This window comes from Vombatus ursinus, unplaced genomic scaffold (genome assembly GCF_900497805.2).
Source record: "Vombatus ursinus unplaced genomic scaffold, bare-nosed wombat genome assembly UNPS02014816.1, whole genome shotgun sequence".
Classification (NCBI taxonomy): Eukaryota; Metazoa; Chordata; class Mammalia; order Diprotodontia; family Vombatidae; genus Vombatus; species Vombatus ursinus.
The window spans coordinates 3,482,597-3,502,914 of record NW_020954594.1 but is presented as its reverse complement, the minus strand read 5'-3'; the positions used below and the strand labels follow the sequence as shown (position 1 = coordinate 3,502,914).

At 39.9% G+C, this 20,318-nt stretch overlaps 1 protein-coding gene across 2 annotated transcripts; it reads left to right on the top strand.

Moving 5' to 3' along the window:
* Positions 1–1,177: 1,177 nt before the first annotated feature.
* Positions 1,178–15,989, top strand: SC5D (sterol-C5-desaturase). Of its 2 annotated transcripts, XM_027835655.1 has the most exons (6): positions 1,185–1,267; positions 2,502–2,582; positions 9,227–9,444; positions 10,879–11,011; positions 13,786–13,886; positions 14,386–15,989. In XM_027835655.1, exons 3-6 carry the CDS (start codon positions 9,235–9,237, stop codon positions 14,839–14,841), a joined length of 900 nt encoding a protein of 299 aa, XP_027691456.1. In that variant the 5' UTR covers positions 1,185–1,267; positions 2,502–2,582; positions 9,227–9,234; the 3' UTR covers positions 14,842–15,989. The 2 variants fall into 2 exon arrangements, with proteins under 2 accessions (XP_027691457.1, XP_027691456.1); XM_027835656.1 differs by lacking the exon at positions 2,502–2,582 and having other exon boundaries at positions 1,178–1,253.
* Positions 15,990–20,318: the final 4,329 nt, after the last annotated feature.

Genomic DNA, 20,318 nt, shown 5'->3' with positions numbered 1-20,318 from the left:
TTCACAGAGCTCAGTCTAATTGGGGGAGACATAGTTCCCAAAAACAAACAAAACAAAATCTATGTACAAACAAGATATAGACAGGATTAATTGGGGGTATTCTCAGGAGGAAGGCACTTCTATTAAAGGGGGCTGGGAAACGTCTCTTGCAGAACCTGGAACCTTAGCCGGGGAGCCAGGAGGCAGCGATTGAAGAAGGGCGCTCCAGGCAGGAGCGCAAAGGCCCTCGAGCCAAGGACAAGAACAGGGTCAACGAATCGCAGAGGGAGATCTAAGAGTGGAGAGGTGAGAGAGGGGCTGGGCAGATTATGAAGGGCTTTAAACGCCGAACTCCGGAGGATTTGATTTTCGACTTCTGGAGGAGCCGCGGAGTCGCGGAGTCGCGGAGTTTACTGATTCCCGGCGGGCAGGACGGACAAATGGTCAGATCCATCCGGGATTTGGGAAACTCAAAGGTTGACAGCTGAGTAAAGAGGATGGATTAAAGTTTAAAACTGCACAAAGAATGTGGAGGGGCGGGGCTCCATTTGTGGAGTGGGGTTAAAGGAGAATCATAGATCTATAGCTGGAAGGGATCTCAGAGGTCACCACCACCCCCTTCAATTTACGAAAGAGGAAACTAGAGACCCTGGGGAAGGAAACAACAAGCCCAGGATGACGCATGTAGTGGTAAGCGACCCGAGTCGGGATCAAACCCGGAGAACCACTCTAGCACTCCTCACTCCCTCCTGCAGGCAGCCGGGGTGAGGGGGAGAGGTCTGTCACCCACTGCTCTCCCAGGTGATCCGTGTGTAGCGGCTCTCCCAGCCTTTCCTCCAGCAGCCAGAAGGCAGGGAGGATGAGGGGTGGGGCAAGGGAACAGCCCTCATGATTAGCACCAAATTCGACCTACGCCGAAGCAGCAGCGAGGCTCCGCCCCCTCCCTCCATCTCTAGCGCCAACGGCCAGAGAGGCCACTGACTGGTCCCAGGGCGCGGGCGTCACATGACGCCAATGGCCTCGCTCCCAGTGGTCGCGCGATTTGCCGTCATATCAGCCTATGCCCCTTTCCGCTGATTGGTCGGCGCCTCGCTCTCGCCCCTCCTCGCCCCGCCCAGCCTCTCCCCTCGCATTCCTCGCTCCTTCCTGGGTGTTCGAGGCCTGAGAGCTGCCCGGTGGCGGGTTGCTTGAGCGCGGAAGTGCGGCAGCGGCAGCCGGAGGCGCATAGCGAGGCCGGGGGGCGGCGGCGTCCTGGGCCCCACTCGAGGGGGAAGGTGCAGGTTTCGGGGTATCCTTGAAAGCAGGGGGGTAGTCAGCTGGGTTTTGGGGAGGGAGACCCTCAGAAAAAAGGAGTCCGGGGTAGGGGGGAATCATTCCGAGCCGGTGAAAGGAGCGGCGCCCCGGGAATTGGGGTGTTGCTGGACGGGCACTCCCCTGTTTTAAAGCCCTCCGCCGGAGCCGGGGAGGGGGCGGGCGGGGAGCCCTGGCGGCCTCCGCTCTTCCGAGCCGGTGCGGAGCTGAGGTTGCGAGGGCTGGAGCCGCCTCCGCCGCCCCTTGGGGCTGGCTCTCCCCAGAGCCCGGCGGGGCTGGCTAGAGGGAAGGCTGCGAGAGAGCCCCGCGGGCGATGGTTGGAGCGAAGAGGGGCCGGAGTGGGGGGGGGGGGGCAGTCGGTTCTCAAGCCATTACATTAGCTCCCGGGGAAAATGGAGGGGTGGGAGAATGACAGCCGAATAATAGCAGCGCCCGAAGTTTTGCAGAGCGCGCCGCGGGCGTTGCTGCAGCGGGATGGCAGACCTCCTTTTGGAAAAGGTTTTATTAGAAGCTCCCCCCTCCTTCTGATCAAGTACCCCAACCACAGGTGACCAGGACACACGGTCTGGGGAGGCTTGCGGGCTAGCCTGCCACATTTGCTGAACTTTTAAAGATGAGTGAATTCCATAGTTACATTTATAAAAAAGAAAAAGGATTAAATGCCTATGTCCATTGAGTGGTATAGCTTAAGAACCACACAGACACTTTAGAATACCTGTGTACTCGACACCCAAAGCTTAGCACAGTGTCTGGCACATAGTAGGTTCTTAAAGTTTATTGAATTGAATTATTAAATATGTATGTGGCACATAGAAAAAGGCCTGGAATCAGGAATACTCATCTGGCCTCAGACACTTAACTAGCTTTGGGACCCTCGGCAAGTCACGTAACCCCATTTGCCTCCGTTTCCACATCTGTAAAATGAGCTGGAAAAGAATATGCAAACCACTGAAGTATCTCTGCCAAGAAAACCCCAAATTGGGTCACGAAGAGTCTGAAAGGACTGAACAACAACAAGACTTTTGCACATTGAGAAAGTCAGATATTGATTTTGTTTTTTATATTTTGATTCCATTCTGTAATTGGTTCTATTCTTTAGCTGCTTGTGCCATGTTTCTTCCTCTTTGAGTTAAGTTCAGAAGTTCAGTTTTCTCTCTCTGAGTTTAAATTCAGTTGTGCTATTCTAAATCACCTTAACTCAAAGAACTAAGTTATCTCCATGCAGCCTTGCATACCCACGTACCATTAAGGGAGATCTGTTCTCTTACCAACAATAGCCTTATGGAATTCAGGTGGGTAACTAGTAGTCTGTTATCTCTGTTCAGTTAACCAGCAGAAGGACCCTCCATCAACCTTGCCTGACTGTCTAGCCAATCCTATTGTTTTTGCACCTGTGCTACTTCAGATATTGTAACCAATCATAGTGTTTTTCATCTGTGCTGCTTCCTGTTACTTGTTCTCTTGTACTTCTCAAAACTATATGAAGGCTGGTAAACCCTACCTGGTGGTCTTTTGGCTGACTGAGGAATCAAGAGACCCCTTTGGTAATTTCTTGTCCCAATAAATTGAACATGCTTGGAACTTTGTGCCTTGGTTTACCTTACTTTTCAAATGTAACGACATTCATTATTTCATTTGAGCCTGCCTGGTAATCCTAAGAGGAGGTGGAAACTTGCAAGTATTATCCCCATTTGACAGGTGAGGACATTCTAAGCTTAAGATATCTTGGTTCCTGATTTGAGCCTTGAAGGAACCTGTTCTCCAGATGGTCTTTCCTGTTAACCCTTGTTGTTAGTGCTTCCTCTCTTCCTCCTTAATTTACATTGCATTATTATCTGTGTATTAAGTAATACAGCAGACAATAAGTTCCTTGAAGGCACAGATTCTATTTTTTTTTCTTTGTCTCTCCAGTACTTGATAACATTTCTTGCATTGCTTGAGTTTAATAACCGCTTGGGGAATTGAATTTCATACGCAAGTCAGAAGATAGATGAATGGCTAGATATAACAAAAGCCTAGTTTGTCTAATAATCTGATGAGTTTTCCTTTTTTTCTATTGCTTATATTGCTTCCTGTTTATCCTGTCTTTAATCCATTGTCCCTCTCTTTGTTCCTTTTTTTAAATAAAGTTTACTGTTCTCCTGTTAAAATTTTAAAATAAGATCAATTAATACTAAAAAGTCATTCAGTATATATTAATTAAACATTTACCATGTGCAAGGCTCAGGGAATACCTTACCAACTCACTATCCTACTCTTCTCCATAGTGGTTCTTCCAAACCTTTCCATCCCTGTTGAAACTTTCCATGGCTCCCTCTTCTCCCACCCTCTCAGCTGAGACCTTTGCCTCATATATTACTAAAAAAATTGAGGCCATTCACAGAGAGCTCCTTCTTTTTTGTATCACTGGCTTGTACTGTCTTCCTCCATCACCTATCTCACACAGAGGTGGCCCTGTTTTTGCCAAGGCAATCCCCTCTACCTGCACAAGCAGTCCAGTTCCATCCCATCTCCAACAGATTGCTCCCACTGTCATCCCACTTTCTCACTTATCTTCTGTCTCTCTGTCTGCCGTCTCCTTCCCTGCTGTCTACTAACATGCTCATGTCTCACAAATCCTTAAGAAACCTTTACTTAATTGAGCAGAACCAGGAGAACATTATCCACAGTAACAGCAATCATGTGCGATGACCGGCTTTGATAGACTTAAGTCTTCTCAGCAATACAAAAATCTAAGACACTTCCAAAAGACTCATGATGAAAAATGCTTTCCACAGCCAGAGAAAAAACTGTAGAGTCTGAATGCAGATCGAAGCATACTATTTTCTCTTTTTTGTTTGTTTTTTCTTTCTTGTGGTTTTTCCCTTTTGTTCTAATTCTTCTTTCACAACATGACTAATGTGGAAATATGTTTAATATGATTGTACATATATAGCATATATCAGATTGCTTGCCCCCTTAGGGGAGGGGGGAAGAGGAGGGAGGGAGAAAAAAGTTTGGAACTAAAAATCTTATAAATGTGAATGTTGAAAACTATCTTTACATGTAACTGGAAAAAAATAAAATACTATTAAGTGTGGGGGAAAAAAGGAAAAAAGAAACTTTCACTTGAGCCTACCATCCTAGCTAACTGTCATCCTGTATCTCTTGCCTTTTCTGGCCAAAATTCTTTTAAAAACTATCTAAAATAGGTACCTCCATTTCCTCTCTTAACTCCCTACAGTCCAGCTTCTAACCTCATCATTCAACTAAAACATCTCTCTTCAAAGTTACCAATGATTTCCTAATTGCCAAATCCAGTAGCCTTTCCTCAATCCTCATTTTCCTGACCTCTCTGCAGCCTTTGACAGTATCAATCATCTTTTCCTCCATGTTATTCTCTTCTTTAGGTTTTTAGGACAGGACTCTGTCCTTGTTCTCCTACCTCTCTGACTATTCTTCTTAGTCTACTTTGCTGGATCCTCATCCAAGTCTTGCCTAATAACCATGAGTGTCCCACAGGATTTTTTCCTTCTGCTGGTTAGTTGAACAGAGATAACAGACTTCTGGTTACCCACCTGCATTCCTTAAGGAAGAAAGGAATTTTAATATATCCCTCTAAGCAGTGGAGAGAAAGCATCCACTCCAGGCAAAGGGATATTTTCAATCAGAGTCTTAGAATGTCAGGGGAAAAAAATTGGAAAAGTATATTGGGCCCAGATTATATAGCAACTTGAATGTCAAGGTGGGTTTATATTTTATTCAGTTGGTAGTAAGGAGCCACTGAAGGTTTCTGAGTGTATGACCAATGTAATCAGAGATGTTCAGTAGAAGGGTTGCATGAAGGATGGTTTGGAAACAAGAAAGACCGGAACTACGATTGCCAGTTAGGAGACTACTACACCTTATGTGAAAAGTGATGATGGCCTGAACTTGGTGGTAGCAGTGGGAATGGAAAGAAAGGGAAAAGAAAGATAAAATTATTAGGACTAGGCAGATGATTGAGAAGCAGAAGGAACAGTGAAAATGATAACCAAGGTTTATTATTTAATCCGAAAGCAGAAAGCTATGGATTCTGGATTTTGGAAAAAATCTTTAGCCACTTCTCCTTACCTATCCTGTCTAGCCCCCCTGGTTCCCTGTATCTCACCTAGCACCACTCCCTCCTCCAACAGGGGACCAAGAACCCCCCACACATACTCTTTTAGTGGGAGATGGGATAGGAGTGGGGCAGGGCTCTACTCCCCCCCTCAGGCATCCAGAAGAGCCCCTAGCACCCATGGGCCCCACCCCTCCTTTCAGTTTTCTGACACATTTATTAAAAATCAAACATGAATAAAACTGCAAGTTTAATTTGAGGGGAAAAGAGGTGGGGAATGTTTTTGTTTCCTGAGTGACTGAGCCCAAATAGTAGTAGGATCAAAAGACATATATGTGTTAGTGGTAGGCGCAGGTTTCATAAAATTAATTTTAGGCCTGATAAAATTTGGAGTGCTGGCAAGAATATCAGGTAGCTCTCCAGCAGGCAGTTGTGATAAAGGGACTAGAATTTTGGCAAGGACTTGGTGAATGTATTTAGAATTGAGAGGAGTCATCTGCACACGTAACAAAAGCTATAAGAGTGGATGAGGTGGCGGAGGGGGGCAGGGTGGGGGTTGTATGTTTAGAGAAGGTAGCTAAAGACCAAACCTTAGAAGATACCCATATTTAAGAAATGGGAGGATGAGACAGCAAAGGAAACCAAACAATCACAGTACTGAGGAAACAACAGTTCAGTGTCAGTGAAGTCAAAGGAAGAGATTATCTACAGTACAGGTGTGTCCCCATGTGGCATTCTTGAGTGCAGCCCAAACTAGATTAAAATGTAACTAGGAAATTTTTAACACAATCAATAAAACAAAGATAATATGTGGTTTTCTAAATCAATATGCAACCCACAGAAATCCTTATATATACCATTAGTGTATATTACACTATTATATTACATTATTACATACACATCAGTGGTTCCTGTTTCTGTTTGAGTTTGGTACCATTTGTCTACAGTATCAAAAATCAATATATAAGAACATGAGGAATTTTTAAAATGCCATTGAATTTGGTGGTAAAGAGGTCATGAAAGATATTAAGAGCAATTTCAAAAGAAGCTGTTGGGCAGAAACTGAATTGCAAGGTTGTAGAAGCAGTTACACAACTTTGGCTGGTTAGGTAATTAAGAGAGAGAAAAGATGAGTTGTTTGGTTGAAAGTGGACAGTGGGTGTCAAGAAAAGGTCGTCAATCAGACAGGGAGGTATTAAAGGTGCTTGAGAAAGAGAGGATGATTGATGAAGCTAGGTTACTGAGAACTAGGAGAAGCTATCAAAAGGATATATAGAGGAGTTAGCTTTGGCCAGAAAAAGGTCCATTTCTTATGAAATTGAAGGACTGTATATTCAAGGGAAGGAGAGAGGATAAAGAAGGGCATAAATTTAAAGGTTTAAGGGACTTCACATCAGATGGCTTAATAAAAGTAGGAGGCAGGGTCACCTGCTGAAGTGAGTGGAGAAGAGTTGGATTTGGGGGCTTAAGGATAGAAAGGGTGTGAATATAGGACAACTGAACAGTAATGGGGGACAATATATAGTTGAGTTGGTTAACTGTAAGGTCAAGACTAAAAGTAAGGTACCATTAGAACAGGGGAGATAGTCCAAAAGAACACTGAGATGGAAGGTCACAATGAGGATGAATAGATTTAAGAGGTAGATCAGGAGATGATGAGCAGATGTGAAACATTTTGTTCAAGATTATGGAGGGGAAACAGTTTTGGCCTATGGTAAAGTCTAAAAAGCGATCCTTGAAGGTAGCTAAAGTTGTAATTAAAGGAGATTGATGAACAGGATACCATATAATGTAAGTTGAATCTGTGACGAAAGAAGTAGGTAAGCCATTTCAACTGAATATTTAAGGCCCCAAGTATGAGGGCAGGTGGTGGGGTATAGAAAAAGACTGTTTAGGTCAAAGGCCTTTGATGTGGGCCCAATGATGACCTATGCATTTGTTAGATCAGACAAGCTAAGTTTGGAGAGATCTATCACTAGATTATTTACTGGATGATAAATTTTCCAGCTACAGCAACTTGCAAAGACTATCTACTAGGATTAGAGGGGTTGCAGTCTTCCATCAGTAGAGGGAAAAATGCATGCAGACAAAATTACAGTTTCTTGAAGTATATGTATGAGGCACTGTATCAGGTGCTTGAGATTCCAGGGCCAAAGTGATAGTTCCTCCCCTTTAATTAACTTACATTCTACCTACAACATCATATTTGAACTTAATTAGGGTAGCTATGTGACAGAGCTTTGAGATAGAGTTGCCAGTGGTAATAGTAGTCCAGGCAAAAGGTAATGAGGATTGAACTATCAGGCAAAAGGTAATGAGAGTTGAACTATGAATAGGTCAGTAGAGATGGAAAGAAGATTAGGAAGACGTTTTACAAATAGAATGGGATAAGACTACTTAGCTGAATAAATTTGAAGGGAAAAGAAAGAAGCAATGATGACACAGGTTTTTGACCCTGGGTAAAAGGGAGAATTAGTGATGCTATCAAAGAGTTGGGTCAGGTATGGGGGAGCGGGAGAAGTAATGAATTAAGTTTTAAAGATTTCCCTAAAAAAAGAACAACTCACAAACTAAATTCTTCAAATTTAGGTCACACTTCTATGTGGCTCTCAGCTGATTTTTTTTTTTTTTTACCAGTTAGTGGACCCTTGGTCCTCAGCAGAAAGAAAGTCTTTTTTCACTACTGCTTTATAAATAAAATCAAATAAGCACTAATGCCCCTGCTTTGCATAGCAATAAGGAGTTTACATTTAAACTTAATTTCAATTTAATAGCAATTTTCAGGTCTCATCAAGATTGATGAAATATAAATTTACTTGCACCTGATTTTATAACTCAATGTGAAGATTACCATTATATAATATTTGAGTGACTTTCGGTATACTGCACTATACGAGGAGTTATCTTACGACCTTCAGGTAGCATTGGGTGTTTGAAACCAATATGAAGATTTATGTTAATTGTCATATTTGAGGAAATAATAAGTTACAGATAGCTTTCAAATAGTAATCCAGCACCATTCCCACATTTTGTCATGACAATTGATGCATATAATGATCAGAAGAGTAGTGTTTATGGCCTGAATTGCATTAGCAGTGGAATGGGGTGTAATTAAGTTTTGAATAAAATTTATCCTTTCTTAGAGTCTGATTGTATTTTATGCCCAGAATCGATGGTTCTGTATTCATTTATATAGTACTAAGTAGAAACCTCTTGAAGGGCTAAATCAAACGTATTAGCAGTCACTAACTTACAAAAAGGTTGTGTCCCAAAGTTCTTTTGTAAGTTGGATGTTTTAAGACTTAATACGCATTTTCCCAATGTTGTGACTGTGGTTAGGTGCCTACAGTCTGTTTAAGCCTAAAAGCAATTTCCTATAATGCACCTGAATAGTAGTACTCTGATGGTGTTATAGAGTTTAAACGTCATTTATATCATTAATTCGATTAGAAAACATAGGTCACTGCACACACATCTTTGCTCCTACCTTGGCAATGAGAAGTGACTTCTTTGCCTCTAGCTCTTATGACTAGCCATAGCACCATTAGAGTCTTTGAGCATCTACCAAAAAGCAGTATTTTCAAAATCACAGCCTGTTCCTACAGAGCTTGTGCCCCTGAAATCCAGAGTGCTCACCACTGAAGCTGGAGAGCCCACTGCTGGAACTCAGCCTTAGAAGGAGTTTGACAGCTTTGGCACAAAGGGCTTCAAATTCAGTGGCGTGAATTTAAATTCAGTTACTTCAGCAGCAAAAGCTCTGGTACCAGTTCTGTTTTTGAGGTGTTTATAAAAGTTAACAAGTATTCTAATGATTCTTGTTGAAGGAAATACAAGTCTTTTTATCTGTTTGTCATTCAGGTGTCACAATGGATCTTGTACTGAATGTTGCAGATTATTATTTTTTTACACCATATGTATATCCAAGTACATGGCCAGAGGATGAAATCATCCGACAGTATCTCAGTCTCCTAGTTGTAACAAATCTTGGTGCTTTCATTTTATATTTCTTTTTTGCAACTCTGAGCTATTATTTTGTCTTTGATCATTCGTTGAAGAAACATCCACTTTTTTTAGAGGTAAGCATTTCATTTTTCCTATATGCTATATATCAGTTAAAGTATGGGGATGGGGGTAAGAATTAGATTAAGTTTATTATTTCTGGCCTATGAATGAATATACTTTTTTTTTAAAACTAGGCTAAAACTACTAGGCTGACATCGTAGTGGGTGTGGTCAAAGGATTCTAAAAGCCTAATGAGATGTAAACAGGTGTGACTTTCATAAGCTAATTATGTTCTTTAGTGTATTATCCTTAAGCAGAGCAGAGGAAATAGACTAGTTAGTTTTTATTATTATTATTATTAATAGCTTTCATTTATAAGGTACTTTAAAGTTTGCAGAGTTTACAATTATTATCTCACTTGATCCTCGTTGCAACCTTGGGAGGTAAATGCTATTATTTTCCCCATTTTTTTATAGATGAAGGAAATGAGGAAGGCAGAGGTTAAGTGACTTTGTCCAGGGACACACAGTAAGTGTCTGAGGCAGGATTTGAACTCCAGTCTCCTCTGTCCTCCAGTCCCCCTCTAAATGGATATAGTGCCAGGCCTGGAGTCAGGAAGATCTGAGTTCAAATCCAGCCTCAGATACTAGCTCCATTACCCTGGACAAGTCATTTAACCCTGCTTACCTCAGTTTCCTCACCTGTAAAATGAGTTGGAGAAGTAAATGGCAAATCACTCCAGTATCTTTGCCAAGAAAACCCCAAATGGGTTCATGACAAGTCAGACTCACCTGAAAGGACAAAACAACAATAAATTCATGATTCTAGACCTGGGACTCTATCCACTATACCACCTAGCTACTTAGAGAATTTTTAGAATTGTTTTTAATCACTTTTGTATTTCAGTTCCCTTGTTTTTAGTTATCGCAGTTAGAATTGCAAACATTAAGGAGTGGTATGGTGAAGCTGGTGGAAGGAAAATTTTTATTGTATTCATTGCACATTCCTGAAATGGCAGTGTCCAGTAGGGATATTTTGAGGAAGAGAATGTCTCAGAGAAATTAAAATTAGGCACATGTGTTAAGGAAATATCCTTTTCTTTGTACATCTCTCTCTCGCTCTCTCTCTCCCTCCCTCTCTCCCTCTCCCTCTCTCTCCCCCTCTCCCCCTCCCTCTCTCTCCTCCCCTCTATCCCTCTCTCCTCTTCTCTCTTTCTCTTTCCCTCTCCCCCTCTGTCTCTATGTCTCTGTCTCTCCCCCTGTCTTTCTGCTCCCCATTCTTTTCTTCCTCTTCTCTTTCCCATCTCTTTCCTCTTCCTCTCTTTTATACACACAAGCATAATAAGTTTATAATATAAAATGGTTTGGGCTAAAAATAAATAAAATGATACTAATAAAAGGGATCTTTAAACCACAACTAGAAGTAGTTGTATATCTATATTACTAGAGATTATGCACATTGAAAACAAATAATGGATCCAGTTTTAATATTTAAAATCTGAATTTCAGAACCAAGTATATCGAGAGATTAAGTATACTGTCCAAGCACTGCCATGGATAAGCATTCCCACAGTTTTATTGTTTCTGGTAGAGGTTAGAGGTTACAGCAAACTGTATGACAATATAGAAGATTCAACATATGGTAAGTAAACAATTTGAGTGTCAAGAAAAGAATCTGAATGTAGACAAATGTCTTTTGAAAGCTAAACTGTCTCCTTAGCATAACATTTATTAATTCCATTGAGATTATCTTAAGAAAAAAGATGAAGTCATCAAACCTGAAATAGTTTAAATGGAAAATACAGCCAAGGGCACTGCTGACACCATAAAGAATTACTGCTAAATTTTTATTTTCTTTCTAAACAATAATGGTTATTAAGTTGCATAAAGAGACCTGACACTTCGGTAAAAGGGCCTAAAAGCACTTCTGTATTGATCAGCAAAATTTGAGATGCCTAGGTTAATCTAGATATTTTGCATACAGAATTGTGAGAAATAAAAATATTTACACTTAGCAGTAGCACTTGCAAGAAGCAAATTGCATGTGTATGATAATGGAAAACTATTCAGAGGCAGTCTCTGCCCATGAAGACCTTATAATCCGTGTAGTCAGTAAGGGAATACATAAAAGATATGACAGAAGTTTATCAAGGCAGTACTCGGTTTAAGTACCAAAGTAGTAGTATGGAAAATAGCTCCATTAGGAGTTCAGGGGATGGAGAGATTACAGTAGGTTGGAATGATATGAAAAGCTTTGAGCTATGCTTTGAAAAATGAGTAAGATTTATATAGGTGGAGTAGAGAGAGCTTTTCATACAGATGAAAGAGTATGAGTGAAATTATGGAGACACAACATCGAGAAAACTTGCCAGGCTGTAGCAGGGGCTTAGTGCTTAAGGAGATAAAGTTGGAAACACAGAGGCCATGTTGTAGAGTGTCATGAATGTTAGGCTAAAGTTTATATTTTATTGATAAAATCTGGGTTAGAACATACTTCAAAGGTTATCTAATTCAACCCTTTTCTGAATCTCGAGCCCCCTCTAGAATATCCCCACCAAATGATTATCCTGCCTTTGCTCAGATATCCAGTGACAACACAAGTTTCTTGAGGCCAATTACTGTTCCATTCTTGTCTTTGCATCCTCAGTACAAAGGTGTTTTAATAAATGTTTGTTGATTAATTGATTGATTAGTAGAGATCTTACTACTTTGCACAGCAGTGCATTCCGTTGTTGGATAGCCCAGGTGTTCAGAAGCTCTTTATATTGAACTGAAATTTTGCCTCCCTGTAATTTCTACCCGTCGGTTCTAGTTTTGTCTTTTGGAACCAAGCAGAACAAGACTTCTTCCATTTCTTCCACAAAACAACCCTGTAAAGATCGTAAAATAGTGACTATATTCACCCTGATCTTCCTCTTTTTCACACGAGACTACCATTAATTACTTTTCTTTGTTCCTCATATGGGCATAGTTTTTAGCTATGTTTTTTTAACAGTCTGAGTCAACATTCTCTAGATCCCTTCTTTTGTTGGTGGCCCTATTGAAATGTAGCACCCAGAATCGAACACAGTATTCCAAATGTGTTCTGATTAGAGATTGTCATTTTGCCTATTTTGGACACACTGCTTCTCTTAAGGAAGCCAAAAATAAATTCACCATTTTGTCCATCATATCGTAAAGTTGACGTAGATTGAGCTTATGCTTCATTGAATTCCCTGGGTCTTTTTCATATGAACCACAGGGAACAAGAAAGGCCACTGGGCTCCTGTCTTCTTGGGCCATCTCCAGCACCACCTTAACCCAATAGGTCTTTTTCACCTGGACCCTCATTGATTGACTCCTGGTTTCTACTGGGTCTTGGCAGCAACATTCACTTCTTGGCTTCTGTGGCCTCCTAGGCCTTTTCAGGCCCACTCCAGCACAAGACTCCCTACCTCTCATACCCCAGAGCCTTCTTCAGGGCAGATTAGGCACCACCAGCTCCTGCAGCCTTATAAGATGCAACCCTCAATGGACCTCTCTCCAATCACTGATACTCTGCATGTACTCACTCCTCAATGGTTACCATACTTCTGTCCCTTTATATTGTTCACATCTTAGCAATTCTGACCTCCCAGCTACTGAGTACAAACCCCATTTTTTATCCCCAGCTGTACACATTCTTAATCCCATTCACCATAGCCGTACACCTCCAGTATCCCCTCCAGTGCTCCATATTTGCCCACCCCTCTGTACTTCCTGGAACCCTGAGAGTTTTAGACTATAAAGCTTTTTTTTTAATACAATTTTGTCATCTAAAACATTACACCTTCCAACCTCAGTTTGTTCTATAGATTTGATAGTTATGTACACCATTAAGTTTTCATCCAAGTCACAGACAAAAATATTTTATGTACCTGATTGTCAGTAGAAAAGTATCCAAAATTCTCCAGTGAAGTTTTTTTTTTTTTTAAATATTAATCTGACAATATCAGAAGGCAGGATGACTAAGAAGATATAATAATTTAGGTATGATGTGATAAGCTCATAGAAAGAAAAAGATAAATTGGAAAGACATTAAAGAAGGGTGGCATAAGGTGAGTGGGCGCAAGGGAATGGATAAGAATAAATAGCATCCTTAGATCAGTCTGTCAGTTATTTATCAAAAAAGGCATCTAACATCTTTGAGTAGATTTACATTGAAGTGTCATATATTTCACTTCCTTCAGAAAAAGGGAATAGAGAAATAAAATGAAGGGAGGAAATAATCATGGATTTCTACAAAATTACAAGGAGGCTATTTTATATTATAGTCAGTTACTCTATGAGACTTCAAGACTATATTTTGTTCTTAGATGAACACCTGAAAAGTGACTTTTGATCTTGAACTATAAGCTTAAATTTGATTCTGCTGCCCTCTTTGTCTCCACATTCTAGGTTGGCCTGGAGTCATTTTTAGTATGATGTCATTCCTCTTCTTCACTGACATGGCAATCTACTGGATTCATCGGGGCCTTCATCATAAACTTGTATATAAGGTAGAGTTATTCTAGGCAAAGTGGAAAAATACTACTATATAACTTCATCATCGTATAAATATATATGTAATTATTTCCAAAACTTTTCCCTAAATCAGACTGTTTAGTGGCCATAGCTCTTAACAAGCCCCATTTATCTTTTTGTTTGGATGAATCTATGTGGCACTAGAAAGGGATTTTTTGTTTTTTAAGATGGATATTTTTAAGAGTTTAAAAAATTAATTTTGTTCAGTAGCAAGAGTTTGGATATTAAATTTGGACTGATTTTAAAAGTGATTCTCCAGGTAGGCATCATTTTTTACCTATGTATCTAAATTCATATTATATAGCTTTGGGCAAGTCATTTATCCCTGAGTTTCATTTTCTTCATTTGTAAAGTAAGAGAGTTAAACTAGATGATCTCTGAGAGCCTTTTCATCTGTAAGTCTCTTCTATGTGAAAAATTACATTTTGCAGATTAAAGTTGTTTTTTGATAATGGTGTCCTTTACCTTCTGTAGCATCTACACAAGCCACATCACCTTTGGAAGATTGCTACACCATTTGCAAGTCATGCTTTTCACCCAGTGGATGGCTTCCTTCAGAGTCTGCCATATCATGTATACCCTTTCATCTTTCCATTACACAAAGTGGTCTATTTAGGTTTGTACATCTTTGTGAACGTCTGGACAATTTCTATTCATGATGGTGACTTCCGAGTTCCAGGATTCTTAGAAGCAGTTATTAATGGCTCAGCCCATCACACAGATCACCACCTCTACTTTGACTATAACTATGGCCAATATTTCACACTGTGGGATAGAATTGGAGGCTCTTTCAAGTATCCTTCTGCTTTTGAAGGCAAGGGACCACTAAATTATATGAAGACAATAACTGAAGAAAAATTAAATGACCATGGAGGAAATGGTTGCAAGAATGAACAATTTTTCAGCGGAAAGAGTTTAAAGACTAAGTAGGTTGTTGCCCAATCACTGCTAAATAGCAACATCCTAGTAAAGAAAAACCTATTCGACAGGCTACCAAGGGATATCATCAAATTCAACTCTTCTGGTGTCACTTAAGGGTCAGCACTCTCAGTGCAACTATGATATGATCATGGTGATGGATTGCAGCAGGATGCTGTGAGCACCAAAATCTGGGCTCCACAGTTCCAACTCTAGATATCGGGCTAATGGTCTGTCTTATTTATTTCCCGCTAGAAAAGCTGTAGTTCATAAGACCTCAAAAAATGTACAGAAGGAAAATGATGAAGGATAGCAGGGTGATTGTATGTAATATACCTTATACTCTTGTTCATTGAGGAAGACTAATTTTGTTTAAAAACAAGATTTAGCGTCATGACAAAGAGCTTTTAATCTAATGGTGGAAAACCTTATTGTGACAATGTTAATTGGTCTGTTACAGGTGGGGTGACTACATGCAGCACTTTATTTAAATGAGGATTTCTTTGTGATGTTACATATTTTGGTGTATAAAATTAGCAGCCAAATAATGTAAGCTAATTAATAGCCAGTGTAGTAAGATTTGCCATCCTCCTATACCAAGGAAACTCATTTTGGGGGACAGTGCCATATGTAAAGTTAATAGTAGACTGCTGTCTTACAGTGAAGTGAATAAATAGAATTTTTTTCCCTAAATTGAAACTACCTAGGTTTTATTTGTAATGACTCATCCATTAATTAATCTTAATTCTAAGATTACATAAATAAAACTTTTAGTTGTTTTTAAAAATTTAAAACAATAATAATCCCTTTGGTTTAATGCTTGAATTTGAATGTACTTTAAAAAGTGAAATTTGATATCTGAATAAGAATATATTTGACAGTACTAATTTTGTATTAAATTGGTGCACTGCACTTTTGACAAGTTACAAAGCTATATACCTGCAGTTTTCTATAAAGTGGTCAGTATGGAAGATTAATTTTGCAATTAAGTCCTTTCACCAAAAAATAAGATTTAGCTAAATATTGTGTATGATAAAATAAATAAATATGGTTTGCAAAAGCATTCTATGCAACTATTTGTTTAAATGTCAATAAAAATTAAACATTATTGTCATCAAACTGATCCAATTAAATTTTCTCACAACATAGCAAGGACTTTAGCATTGTGTGGTTTTTATGTATATTTGAAGCATAAGCGGCATGAAATGTTAAAGATGTACACAAATGCCAGTTGTTAAAAATGCGCTGGCATTTAATTCTGATTGTATTTGTTCAGTGTTTATTTGACTATTGTCTGAATAATTAGAATTTAGGATGAATCGTAACATCTTGTGCTTCGGTATAGAAGCTTTGTTTTGTTTTTAATCATCATGAAATGTATGTTACTTTCCTCCAAATCAGAGTTGAGAGATGATCGTGTACATTGTAAGAGAACTGAGATTTAGCTGCTCTGATTTCTTCCTCAACATTCTCTAACTGTGGTCAGACTTAAAAAGATCTCTTCACAGCCAGGGAAAGGCAGTTGGAGTTCTGTTTTGCCTGGCATTCTCCAAATTAACAAAGGGAACAGTGTTTTTTCTATTAAGCTGTAATAGTCCTTTTGTATTAGTCAGCAACCTTAAAGGTCCTACCTGTGCATTCAGTAATTTTTGAGAGTTCCAGTGTAGATATACTTTATTAGACCACATTTTGGGTATGGGTTCAGTTCTGGATATCAAGCTTTAAGAACAGTGATAAACTAGAGAATGTCCAAAGACCAACCAGGATGTTCACGTGAAGGGCCTGGAGATCATACCCTCTGAGGATTTTTGAACTTTTATTAAGCATCTACTATTATTTACTAAGCATCTACACCAGATCAGCAACTAGGTGGCGTAGTGGACAGAGTGCCAGGTCTGGGGTCAGGAAGGCTGACCTTCCAGAGTTCAAATCTGGCCTCTGACACTTAGAAGCTGTGTGACTCTGGACAAGTAACTTGACCCTATTTGCTTCGGTTTCCTCATTTGTACAATACGCTGGGGAAAGAAATGGCAAACCAATCCAGTATCTCTGCCATGAAAACGCCAAATGGGGTCACAAAGACAGGGACGTAACTGAAATGACTGAACAACCACAATGTACCAGACATTACACTACATACTAAAGATACAAAAATAAAAAACCTTCTGCCTTCAAGGACCTTATATTCTACTAGAAAAGCCAACATGCATGTAAGGATATACAAGATAAAGTATAAAGTAAATATTTCTAGAGGGAAGGAAGCTAGGATCTGGGGAGTTAGGAAAGGCTTTAATGTAAAAGATGGCATTTGACCTGATCTTTATAGAAAATGAGATTCTAAAAGGTAGTGAGTTAATTTCAAGTCCATGGTAATGGGATTGGCCCCAAAGAGTATAACTAAGAACAATGTTTTTTTTTAAAAGGTTGCCGAGTCAAATTTATAAGATGTAAAAAAAAAAGGTCATAATTTATAACAATTTGGGGAGTTTAACAGTTAACCTCTCAATGTTGGAAATGAGTTCTCCCCATAGGAGGTATTCCAGGAAAGTCTGAATGACCTCATTAGCTATGTTGTAGAGGCAATAATTGCTCAGATGTGGGTTGAACTTAAATGGTCTCTGAGGTTCCATGATTCTGTGTGACTGACCTCCCGTCTCCTTGAAGGTCTGACAAAGCATGAGACTTTGGAAAACTAGGTGAGTTCAGTTTAATCAGCCTTCTCGTTCACAGATAATGTGTGTGTGTGTGTGTGTGTGTGTGTATATGTATGTGTGTATATACAACCAAAAGAAGGCATATTGTAGTGAAAATAGATCAACTGGCAAGCATTTATTAAGCAGCTTCCTGCACTGGGAATACAAACAGCCCCGCCTTCAAGGCTGATAGGTTTTGTAGGAACAGATGATATGTATCCATCAACACTTCTAGTACCTATTCTATGCCTGGGGCTGTTAGAAAATAAAGTCCCTTACAAGGATCATGCATTCTCTAAGTGAAGACATATATGTGTGTAAGTATAGAGATAGAGACCAGACCTGTAACATAATTGGTATTACCTTCCAGGTTCCTATATATGCAAGTGTATGCTGAATAAATACAAGGTAGGGAGGGAAGACACTAGCTCTTGGAAGGAACAGGAATGGCTTTGTATAGGTGTTGGCTGTAAGACATAGAAGTACATACCAAATACATACATGGCAATTTCAGAGAGCATGGGACAAGGGCCGGGAGAGGGGGATAAGAAAAAGCTTTATGTAAAAATTCCTACTTAAGCTGATTGTTGAAGGAAATTAGGGATTCTAAAACATGAAGGGGAAGAGGGAATGCGTTCTAGATCAGAGCAAAGGTATAGAGATAGGCAATGTGTCGAGTGTGAGAAACAGCAAATAGGCTAACTTGGCAGAAGCACAGAATATATGAAACGGTAGTATTTAGTAAGGCTGGAAAGGTTGGAAACAGGTTGTAGAGGACTTGAAATAACAGACAATGGAATTTGCATTTGATTCTCGAGGGAAGAGGGATCCACTGAAACTCCGTGAACAAATAGTGACATGATCAGACCTGTCCTATGGAAAAATCACTTTGATGTATGTGGAAAGGGACAAGATATGGCAAGAAGCTATTAAAATAGACCAAGCAAGGGTGGGGCGGGGAGGAAGGAAAAGGAAGGGAGCAAGCATTTATTAAGTACCTTCTATGTGCCAGGCACTGTTCTAAGTGCCTTATAAACATTTCATTTGATCCTCACAACTCTGGGAGGTAGGTGATGTCATTATCCCCATTATGCAGTTGAGAAAACTGAGGAAGACGGAGGCTAAGTGAGTTGCTCAGAGTCACACAACTATGAAGTGTGTAAGGCCATATTTGGACTCAGTTCTTCCTGACTCCACACCCAGCATCTGTCCATTGTATCCATTGTACCATAGAGATGGTACATGAGGGCCTGAACTATGTGGCTATATAAGTAGAGATAAAGCAACAGATGCAAGAGATATGGAAATAGAATCAAGACTTGGCAACTATTTGGATGTGTTGGGTGAAGGAGAGTGAGGAGTTACATATGACTGAAGCTAAGAACCTGGATGAGTAGAAGGATAGTGATACCCTCAACAAAAAAATAGGGAGGTTTGGGAAAAAGGTAATGAATTTTGCTTTGGACGCATTGAGTTTGAAATGCCTATGGGACATTCAGTTTGAAATACCCAATAAATAGTAGTTAATGTTGGATTATAGCTTGTAGGGCAAGACTTGGGCTAGATCTACAGACCTTAAAGTAATCTGCATAAAGATGACAATTGAACCCATGCGGTCACCAAGTCTAAATACCAGGAGTTTAGAGATAGAAGAGGGCTCAGGATAGAACCTTGGGGTACGTTAGAGTTAGGAGGCAGGATAGTGATGATCTAGCAAAGGAGAATGAGGAATGATCAGAAGGGCTAGAGAACTAAGAGAGAGCAAAATCACAAAAACTCAGAAAAATGTGTCTATGAGGAGAGGGTAAATCCTGCAGAGATAGTGAGAAAAGGTCACCAGATTTGTCAATTAATAGATTCACTGCTAACTTTGAAAAGAGCAATTTCAACGAGGCCAATAGTGAGAAGTAAATTCCCCAACATCAAAGGCGGTTGAGGCAACATTCTAGTTCAATCCTAGAGGAAATCCTACCCTCAAAAAGGGAGGAGTCAGAAGTTGGGAGTAGGGGGAGTAAATAAGGAAAAAAAGACTTAATCTACCAAAGACCTCAGGAGGAAGAAAATTCAATCAATAACCTAGAGCCTGCACTCTCAAAACCCTACAAAAAGAGAACTGAGAAAGCAAGCTGTGCCCCAAGCTTGGCATAACAACAGTCCTTTGCACTCACCCTCTGGATGATCTCAGCCACAGCAAAATCCCGGAATTGTTTCTGGTCATGAAGCCCTGTTATGAATCAAACTTATCACATTATTGCTGCCCTGTCAGGGCTACAGTTTACTGCGCAGCCATTGGTACAAGTATTAAGGTCTCCCCACAGTGAAGCGGGTTCTCCCCACACACAGTAGGGGTGGGGTTCCAGCACGAGCCCTTGCTTACAAGCCACTTCCCTCACTTTGAAATTAAACTTCTCTTTGGTTCCTGACTCTCCCATCTCTAGCCTGCTCTGTTTGTTCCGGCCACCCTCAAGTTAGAAGCTGTTTCTGTCCAGTTGACATTAATATAACATAATATAATATGATGGCAATTATGATATAGGACATTATCGTATGTGATCATATATATCACATAAATACATGGTATATCATATATGTAATTATATATGTAAAATATATTTTTAAGTTAAACATTTTAAATGCTTTATTGACAACAATATAAGGAAGTGTGTTTCACAAAGTGGTAAATTAATTGGCACCAAAATTTTCACAATGTAAATAACAGTATCAGGGTGAAAATTGTAATTTTGTCCCTCCTCACTGGTTTTTCCCCTTTTGCCCCTTCTCCTGGGTGTTAGGGGA